The sequence below is a fragment of the Botrytis porri genome, assembly GCF_014898465.1.
Source record: "Botrytis porri strain MUCL 3234 chromosome Unknown BPOR_014, whole genome shotgun sequence".
In the NCBI taxonomy this organism is placed as follows: Eukaryota; Fungi; Ascomycota; class Leotiomycetes; order Helotiales; family Sclerotiniaceae; genus Botrytis; species Botrytis porri.
The window spans coordinates 600,805-612,307 of NW_024066088.1; the positions used below are offsets into that span (position 1 = coordinate 600,805).

At 26.0% G+C, this 11,503-nt stretch overlaps 1 protein-coding gene across 1 annotated transcript; it reads left to right on the forward strand.

Annotated features, from left to right (window-relative positions):
• Positions 1–201: 201 nt before the first annotated feature.
• Positions 202–1,299, forward strand: EAF01_009553 (uncharacterized protein; the record flags this gene model as incomplete). The annotated part of the gene is made up of 1 exon (XM_038917809.1): positions 202–1,299. One exon carries the CDS (start codon positions 202–204, stop codon positions 1,297–1,299), a length of 1,098 nt encoding a protein of 365 aa, XP_038766618.1.
• Between the last annotated feature and the right edge of the window lie 10,204 nt (positions 1,300–11,503).

Here is an 11,503-nt window from a genome sequence, read left to right on the forward strand (position 1 = left end):
GTATGAACAATTGATGAGAAAGGTCATATAAGCTCTACAATCCTCTCAGAAATCCTACTCTTCTATCAACACACAATTCAATACAAAAGAAACCAAACTAATAACTACAAATTACCTACTCAAAGAAATTTTCCAACCATTCCACCTCCACAATCGAACACATCGTCGACACTCCACATCAAATCATCACTCAACAATCTCATGTCCACTTCACGCAGCGGTCGGGAATCCTTCACGGAATTTCCTAAACTACCCCTTGAGCTTCGACGCTTGGTATGGAAATTCGCTTCTTTTGAACGCCGCCATGTACCTGTAGCTGCAAAGCGACATCATTTTCTCAGCAAACAAGTCACCGGAGAAGAAGAATCCAAACAGCTTGTCAGATTTCGATCCGATACTCCCATTCCCACACTATTTAGTGTTTGTCGAGAGTCGAGATTAGAAGCCAAGAGATACTACAAGAAAGCCCTCGTAGCTGAGCACAACTTTGTATTCTTTTCTATTGGTCTAACACCTCGGTTTTACATCAATCCCCACTGCGATGTCATTTGTCCCGTTGGCGATCTCTTCGGAGATATCACAGTTATGCTCGTAGCCGCGATGCACAAAGCCCAATGTCAGAGCATCGCACTCGACCAATCACAGTGGGGCGAGCTAGCCTATGAGTTCAACGGACCAGCTCATCTTGATCAATGGCTAACCAGCATCGTGCGTCCTCCTCACGCCTTGAAATCCATCACTCTCTACTCAGGAGCAAACTACGGAACCCAATACCGAACTGGATCTCGAGGCTTTCCTCACACCATCACGTCCGTAGATCTGGATACCATCCAAAAGGAAGATAAATGCGCACTCGGAAATGTGATCACAGAACTCCATCGATCTATCACGAGATATAGAGACTTGGTTCCTAAAATGGTAAAAGATCGTCATGATGTTGAAAAGGGTCTGGCGGATCCGCCTACACATCAATTGTTGGCTCGATTACCTGTTTTTCATCATCTCGAGACGCGGGTTTTGGAATTGTGGACCCCTCCTAGATTGAGCTTGTTGATGCATGCGGTGCCAGAGTCGCTTAGTAGGATTATGAAATCGAAGGATCCGTTTGAGGTTTGGGATTGTGGGGTGGGGGGGGTGTCAGAAATGTCTGTGGAGTGTGGAGTGAGGGGGTGTTGGGTGGAGGGGGGAGAGAGAGAGAAAGCAAGGGAGGAAGGAGGGGAAGCTGGGAGGGTGGAGTTGGGGGCGGGGGGGTTGAATCGGGATATTTGCTCGGATCACTTGATTGAGTTGGAGGACTAATAGGGACGTAGGCGAAGACTTTTGCTGGTTTGTTTCGGGATTGGGGATTGGGGAATGGGAGAAGAGGGAAGGGAGAGGGGGAAGGGAGAGGGGGGAGGAGCAGTAGATAGATTACCAACCTAATAATATCATTATGAAAAGATTTTAGTCTGTTTGACCGGTGATGAAGAGTGATTTTTAACATTTTAATTCAATGTAGATCTACCTAGAAAGTTTTCACGCATTGTATAACTAGTATGCTTCGATATCTACGATGTTTAGCGTATACTATTGAGAGTGTTGCCTCTTTTGAAGTATAAGAAAAAATCGTCTGATTAGTATTTATAAAGATTCAAGAGACAGAAGAGTAAATATCGCACTTTTATTTGAACCAAACTCTTGACACCATTTCGCCCCTTGGAAGAGGCCTGTATTGTGTGTTCGCACGACACAAGTAATGAAGAGTGTTTTGAGAGGTATCACGTGGATAGTGTAGCATTACGTGGCATCAAATACGGATATATACATATGCATCTCTATGGAACAGCAAAACAAAAGATTGAACTTCAATAATGGGAATTCTTTCACTAGTATCCCCAATCCTCCTCATCTACATCACTTTGAAATCTCACGCGCGCTGCTCTCGATTGGAACCTCATTTCGCACATCAACTTCTCAATAAATATCAACTCATTAAGTATCCATCATGTCGTTGCTTTTTGGGTTAAAGGGCCCCCTTACATTCACATTTGTGATATTTCTCACACTTTATATCCTGTGGACGACGCTTCTTTCGATGTCACCGATCTGCTTGTTTGTTGTCAAGACGTTTCTTTGGGGTGTGGTTTGGGCGCCTGTGATTCTTTATCTGGCGATGAAGATCGAAAAGGCTTATCCAGATTTGCCGTGGAGGATGCTATGTTTGGTGCTCTGGCTTTTCGACGCAACTGATCAGAGAGAAATGAGATGATAGTGCTGGGTTCGTTGGTGGGAGGAAGGGTCGTGGATGGAAATTCTTGGAGTAAATGGAAGATGGGGAGTTCGGAGGCGCGGAGAGTCCTATATCATAAGAAGTCAACACCAGAAAGAAAGGTTACCGAGAATGTTAATCCAGCTTGACTTCTGGACAGTGTTTGGTCGGAAGCGGCATCAAGGCTTGTTGGCTTTTGATGTTGTAGAAGAGGCATGTGTTGTGGAGATAAGCTAGGTGGCAGGCATGATTTGCGTTTGCTGGATGAGAATGCGTCGAGTGAGGGAATAGTCGTATATCTCAGACTTTGCAAGGAGCTGTAGATCGTATCGTATCTTTTGTACAATGATAATTGTATGCTGCATGTTGAATTTTATGCAGCAAATCAAGTCATCCTCGATAACTTTGTTGACTGTGAAGTGTAGGGAAACCAATACACTCAATTTCTTAACTAGCTTTCAAAATATGAATTTATGGTCTTGCAATCTTTTTGTCGAAAATAATCAAAAATAAAATACTAACTTTATTAATATAACTTCAAAATGAAAAAATTCTTTATTAATTAAAAGATATCAATTGATTTAATCATTCTTTAAATTCTAAAGTAATTTGAAATTATATTGTTAGTGTAGAACATTATTAATCAGTCGGGGAAATCTTGGGCTAATTAAGGACTAATTGCTTAGTGATTGATAGGAAATTAGTATTAGTAAGAACTCAATCCTAAAAATGATTATTAAGAAGTGAATATTAATAAAACTTAATTTAAAAATTATCAATTTGATTTATAAAAGAATAATATATTATAATATTATAAAAAAGAATATTAGAAATTTATAATATCAAAACTTGAGAAGGATAATTTATAAATAATTGGATATATTTTAAAGTAATTAAAGTATAAAATTAGTTTTAATTATAATTCAATATATCTTCTTATATAATCTTTAATTAAAATTTCTAGTTTTTTTTTGATATATTCTTTATTATTGAGTTTTAATATTCTAATCTTATTATTACTTTAATAAAAAAGATAGTTAGTATAACAGAAAAATAAATATAATCTTATGTTCTGAGTATTCCCCTTAAAAACTTTGTTTTAGATCTAAAAGCTATTATTTTTAAAGAATTAAAATAATAGGAATACAAACTTCTTTGTATTATCGAAATTTATAAAAAAAAGAAGAATATGGATTAACTTTAAATTAAAATCAAACTCCTATTTATTTATAATATAGAAATAGGGGAAGATATAAAAGGAAAAAGGAAAAATTAAATTAAAAACGAAATTGTAAATCAATAACTTTTAAAAAGTATTTTAGAAAGTTAATTGAAAAGCTTTATAAGTTTCTTTAGGGTTATAATAATATATTCGAAATTATATTATTAATTTATAAGAATAAATCCTATAGGATTTTATAGGTAATCATTTTCCTTAAGAGAATTCTGGTTAAATGGTGAACTAATACTAAATTTAAAATAATTAATCTAACTTAAATAAAGTTTATAGACTTTTTATACAATTTGATTTAAATATTTTAGACCAAATGACAGGAAATATTATTTAAGTAATTCAAGCTTTAATAAAAACAGAAAAGTATATAGGAGTATTGCAGGTTATGCGCTTAGCAGGGGATTGACTAGGCTGGATTGGGAATAGTACTATAATAGTACTATATAGAAAGCTTAGGCTTGTAGAATTTATAAATAGAATTACTATTATTATTGAAGCTTGAATTGTTATTGTATTATATAATCTTGAATACATATAAAAGTGGGTACTAGAAAAAGATCTGAATACAGGGACCTAAGCCACTTATTTATGCTTTTTTCCTGCCCTCTATACAGCCTATAATACGTAGGTGGCGTACATGAAAATTCTGATTTGAAATCAATATTTTGATTTGAAATCAATTTCTTTATTGATTTCAAATCAATTTTATAATAAAGAAAAATTAATATTGCGTCTGTCATTCCGCATTTGGACTAGCTTCCACATGATATTTCAAATTTTTCAAAATAACTAATAAAGGATTCCTTTTTGAATAAAGAATTCTTTATTTTATTTTATAATAGTATTCTTTCTTATATATAAAGAAAATAAAGAATATAAGAAATTTTTCTTATAATATTGAATTTTTATTATTTTATTATAATAATAGAATTTTATTATTATAATTAGTTCCCTTAATATTATAATAATATTAAGTGATTTAATTAATATTTATTAAAAACAACAAGGAGTATGCTATTATCTTAGTAAAGTATGAGAGCAAATTTGAAGGTATTTTAGTCTTTATTTAATTAAATAAATTTATATAAGAACTCAAACTTTTATTAAGGAATAAAGTTATAAAGGCTATTAGCCTTTCAATAATTATTAAGAAAACTATAATTTTAATTAATCAATTTAAATATAATTAAAAAAATTATAAGGGGAATCAGAAGCGTATTGAATACTACCTAGTAACTTTTTGCTTAAAATAATTATCCTTTAAATCCTTGAATACAGGATAGTAATCTATTTGAATAAACTAAAATCACTTTAAATATAATAATATTTCAATAGAGATTTGAAACGATTCTAAGAAATATTTAATTTACTATTTTTATAATAAGAAAGGCTATATCGTTATAAACAATGCCTATATTAATAAAAAGTGGATTAGTATGGTGAAGATCCAGGAGAACAATTGGGTAGGAAAAAAGACAAAAAACGAAATGAATCAATAAGCGATACTAATCCTATTGAATTCAATATATAATGAATAATAGTAAAAGATCAATTCTTTAATAAAGTATATATGACCTAGTACTGTAAGGAAAGTACTATAGATTTACTTATAAATTTAAATATTATTAATAAAAATATTATAAGATAATATAAATTAGAAGACATAGGAAAACAATTATATTTAATTAGAAGTATTATTAATAAAAAAGTTCAAGTTTATAAAAAGTATATTATTTTAATATAAATATTTGATTTAAATAGAATAAAATAGGACTTTCAAGTTATAATTTATAATTATTATAATATTAAATAACAATTTATTTTAGAATTATTATTTTTAAGGTAGATAAGAAAGAGTATATATTAATAAAGATAAAGTAAATAGAGTTATATAAATAAAATGAAAATGAATATTTTTATTTTAAAAAGATTAGAGTAAATAATTTTAAAAGAATTTGAAAATGTTTTAATAATAATAATAAAATTGTTATAAAATAAGTAGGTATATATTCGGTTCATTTTCGAATACAAATACTTTTAAAATTGATAAGAATATATATACTAAAGAAAAGGCAAAATTGTTATAATAAAAAGTGAGATAATTAAAATATTAGAGGAATATCAAAAATTTATTAAGATATTTGATAATATAAAAGTAAATATTTTAATAAAAGTTGGGGAATTTATATATATAATTAACATTATTAAAAAACCATTATTCTTTTCTTTTCATAGATTATTCGAGTTATAACTAATTATATTAAAGAATATTTAGAAATTACTTTAAAAAAAGAATGGATTAAATATTTAATTAGTTCAATAAAAACACTAATCTTATTTATATCTAAAAAAGATAATTCTCTATAATTATATATAAATTATAAAGAATTGAATGAGGTTATAATTAAGAATTAATATTTATTCTTGTTAATTAATAAAATTCTAAATCAATTAATAAATATTAAAGTATTTATTAAATTTAATATAAAGAATATATATTATTGAATTTGAATTATATTTAATAATAAATAGAAAACTGTATTCTAAATCAAATATAAATTATTTAAATATTATATTATATTATTTAGATTAACAAATGTATTTGTAATCTTTCAGTTATATATTAATTGTATATTAATCAGTCTATTAGATGATTTTGTAATAGTATATTTAAATAATATTCTAATATATTCTAAGAAAAAATAGGAGTATATAGGGTATATTTAAAAGGTATTAAAATAATTGTAATAGTATAAGTTTTTTATTAAATTGAATAAATACGAATTTAATATAATAAAAACAGAATTTCTAAGATTTATTATTATAATAAAAGTTATAATAATAAGCCCTTACTAAACCTAGATTATTATAGAATAATCTATATCTTAAATCTTTAAGGAAATTCAAATCTTTTTAAAGTTTACAAATTTTTATAGGAAATTTGTATATTAATATTCTTAAATTATATTTAAATTAATTGATATATTAATAAATATATAGTATGGGAAGAAATTAGAATCCTTCGAATTAATTATTATAATATTAATTAGTTTTATAATATTAAAAAAGAGATTTCAAAAAGCTCTAATGCTCTAGCATTTCGATTTTAATTTATTTTTAAGGATGAAAATGGATATTTTTAGAAAAGCTTTAAGAGAGGTAATATTATAACAATATAATTCGAAAGGAGATAATATATAAATATATTAATACTTAATAACATTTTAATTAAGAAAGATATAATTAATAGAATATCAGTATATAATCTACAAATAGGAGTAATTAGTTATAATAGAATGCTTTAAGAAATAAAGGACATATTTGAAAGGGGCCTGATTTATTATCAAAATAATTATAAATCATAACAACCTTAAGTATTTCACTTTAGTATAATAGCTTGGCCAAAAATAAATAAGGTATACTATATATCTATTATAATATAACTTTAATATATATTATCGAAAAGGCTTTATTAATTTTGCGAACAAACCGAATCAAAGGCTAAACTATATAAATAATAATAAAAATAAAGATATAATCTAACTCTCAACATTTCAGGAGAAAATAAAGGGAAGCCTAATAATCTGAATCATTAATAAAATGCAGAATCAATTTAATAAAGAATTAGGAATAATGAAATTCATTAGGGCAATAACTTAATGAATCTTAAGTAAGGTTGTTAATTATGTAAAAGATTATATTAAAAGTCCGGGGCCTAAAGGGGCTATTAGTAATAGTATGGAGGTAGAACGGAAATATATTAATATTACAGCTTATCCTGGTCCACTATAGGAAATGGAGGAGGAATTGATTTAGAATTATATCAATTATAATTTACAAGATTTAATATACAATATACTCAATATACCAAGGATATAGTCAAAAATAGCTATAGCAATTATGATTGCTTATAAGATTAGAATAGAAATATTATTAAAAGTAATCTAAAATGTTTAAAAAGTAAACCCTAAATATATTCGGATAAGGGCAATTCAAGATAGTTAAGGGAAATACATTTTAAAAAATAATATAATGTATAAAGATAATTTAGTTTTAATTTTTAGGAATGTTATATTAAGAGCGGAATTATTCCGGTTATATTATAATAATCTACTAGTAGAATATTTTGGAAGAAATAAAACTATAGATTTGTTAAAAAGAAATTATATATAAGATAGTTTATAAGACAATATTACAATATATATAAATAAGTATAATTTATATTAAAAAAATAAATTAAGATATTATAAACCTTATAAAGAATTAGATAGTTTGTTATAGTTAATTCGATTATAAATTGAAATCTTTATAGATTTTATAATAGAACTATTATTTATAGATAATGATAAGGATAATAAACAGCTCTTCAACCGTATTCTCGTAATAGTAAACAGATTCATAAAAATGACCTGTTATATACCTTACTATAAGACCATTAATACTATCAAGCTAGTATTTCTAATATAATTTGAAGTATTCTTTAAATTTAATATCCCTAAAGGTATTATGTTAAATAAAGATATAGTATTTATTAGTAATTTCTAATCAACCTTTTATTTCTTTTTAAAGGTAAAGTGTTAGCTTAGTATTACATTTTACTTATAAATAAATGAATAGATAAAAAGACAAAACTAAATACTAAAGTATTATTTTAAAGTATATATTAATAAGAAGTAAGAAAGGTAAGGAACTAAGCTATCTATAGCTAAATTTATCTATAACAATTTAATATACTTTAGTCTAAATTGTTCATTGTTTTATTTATACTATAAATATAACCCGAAGCTACTCTGGAATCCTAAGGTTATGGATTCATTAAGGGAGATATTAAGTACTAAACAAAGAATTAAAGGATTAAAGAAACTTTAAAAGAACCTTAGAGTATTATAAATAAAGGTATAGGAAAAATAATAAAAATATTATAATAAAAAGTATAAATAAATATATTTCGTTATAAAAGATTAAATATTATTTTTAATAAAGAATATCCAAATTTGGATTAAAGAAATTTAAAAAAAAAAGAAAAAAAAAGTTAAATTCAAGAATGATTAAATTATTTAAGATATTAGATATTATAAAAGAATATACCTATAAATTAGAATTGTTTAGCCTATATAAAAAACTATATAATATATTCCACATATCTTTATTAAAAAAGTATAAAAGGTTTAAGGAAATGAATTCTATTAGTTATTTCATTGAGGAATACTCAAAACTAAAGGATAAAAATATATAAAAACAAAAGATGGAAAGAATTATGGTTCATAAAAATAAGAAAGCAGGAAATAAATATCTTATAAAATGATAGGGATGATTTGAAGATTATAATATATAATTGTTAGTATTTCTAAATTTAAAAAATGTATTTCTAAATTTTGAAAAAATATAACCAAAAATATCTTCAAGATAGTATTGTATTTGTTAAATATAAGAGAAGTAGATCTCAGAAAAACTAAAAAACAATCTTTATTAGAATATAAATCTAATTCTTAATAAAATATATTAAAACCTTTTGAATAAAAAGGGTTTTAATATTATAAGATATATTGATTTAGAAAGGAATAAGTTAATATAATCTAAGAAATAATTTTAAAATAAAAGGGGGACTTATATTTTAATAAGATTAAGTATTTTGTACTTATAATTCTTTAATAAGGATATTTATATAATTCAATAATATAACCTTAAAAGTAATAACACTTCTGACTAGAGCCTATATCAATGTAGTAATAATACGAAGTTTACAAAGGAAATCCTAAAAAATTATATAAAGGTTATAATACTTAGATGAAATGACTGTAAGAAATCTTTAGTTTTTATCCATTTATTTAGGGAAATATCTACTAATAGAAATATAAAAAGAACAATTGTTAATATAAAAATTAATTAAACGAACTATTCTCTAATTATTTTTGTATACTATATTTGGATCAAGAATAGCTAATGAAGGGGATGTATTCGGAAGGTTGTTATTTATATCCACCTAATTATTAAATATATTAATAATCATAATAATATTTCGAATATAAGGTATCAAAAAGAAGGGAATCTATATTGGAATTATTATAATAATTAGTTAGTATAAAAAAAGGGAAAAAAAGGATAAAGAATCTTATCTTATTATAAAATGCTTTTTATACTATATAATAGATATAGATATAATTTGGATCTGAAATATAGAGGTAATTAAATTTTAGGAATAAAAGCTTAATATAATAAAGACAATAGTTGTAAGTAGAGAGATTCATAATTGCTATAAACTGGAATAATACTAGGAGTTAAATAGAATTAATATTAATTATATTAATAAAAAAGAAGTTAGAAAAAGAAGAAGAGGAAATACAACAACTTTATCCTCTATATAAAGAGAACTTATAATAAAGGAAAAACATTAATAAAGGAAGACTGTTATCACGCTATAGGAAGCTACCACAACAATTATACATAACCCTAATAATAATATCGTTAAAGAATATAAACAATAAATACTATAATAAACACACTTATAAATTATAATATAAATTGTTAATATAATTCTTGAAAGTATTTTGGCTTACAATTTACAAATATAAAACAATTTCTCATAATCCTTCATTAAGACTTATATCTTCAGAATAAAAGGTATAAAAAAAGGTATTATATTAGCGCAGAATATTATTAATTAGCTAAAAAAATCTCAAACTAACTAAGAACTAATTACTTAACAATCAGTAGGAAGTTGATATTAATAAGAATTCAATTTCAGGAATAATTACTAAAAAATGAGCATTAATAAAATTTAATCTAAGAATTATTGATTTGATTTATAAAAGAATAATATATTATAATATAATAGAAAAGAATATTAGGAATGTATAATATTAAAACTTAAGGAGAATAATTTATAAATAATTAAATATACTTTAAACTAACCAAAATATAAGATTAGTTTTAATTATAATTCAATATATTTTCTTATATAATCTCTAATTAAGATTCTTGATCCCTTCCCGGTATATTCTCTACTACTGAGCCCTAATATATATTAATAATTTAATAAATAATTTAAAATGACTCAATATATCAAGGGTTTCTATAATCAGCTTTCAAATAAACCTTTTAATTTTTAGATTTTTATTTTTATTTTCAAATTTCTATTTCAATTAATATAATCTAGAATTGAATGAAAATTAAATAAATAATAATATTGATTATTCTTTAAATTATAATATTATTTTTATTTAAATTAAAGCTTAATTAAAGAAGTTATTGTAAATTAAAATATCGAAAATAATATTTAGATATTTATAATAAGATATAGAAAAGTTATGTTTTAGAAGCTAGTTAAGAAATTGAGTGTAACTGTTGATACTCAATAATTGCGAATTCATTGTCAATATTGGAGCTATCGAGGTACTAGTAACTAAGTACCTTACGCAATCCCTCCGACTCGATTTCGATATGAAAACTGCATGATCTCTTCCAATCTGAATACTTAAATACTTCATAACATTTCTTGACATCGAAGATATACTCAAATAGGTAGTCTCGGTAGTCTCGGTAGTGTGGAGGTTGTGAATGTGGGGTCAGCAATGAGTGGTTCCAGATTCTGCGGTCCTCCGAGCCTCCGATTAGTCAAGACAAGAACATCTTGGAATCACCTCTTGGCACTGCTATCTCGTTTTCAAAATTTCTGCTTGAGAACAGATTATTCTTCTCTGAAATATCAAATCGATAGGATCAATACCTCAAACCTGTTATACTCGAAACAGGACCAAAGAAAGCGAAGGGATAATACTTCGTTCAGTCGCACCTGTCTAAGAGCTCGTCAATGCATCAGGGAACATACATCATCTAAGACTCTCATTCGATTTTCTATCAATCAGGCTTTTCAATAGTTGGAACTGTAGCTCTATAGTGGAGCTCTCAATATATGTGGATCGACTTAGAATATATCGTTTTCTTGGAACATCGCATATACTTGAATTCACATTTGATCCGCTAGCCTTGTACATCAAGCACTCATCAGTATTCAATTCACC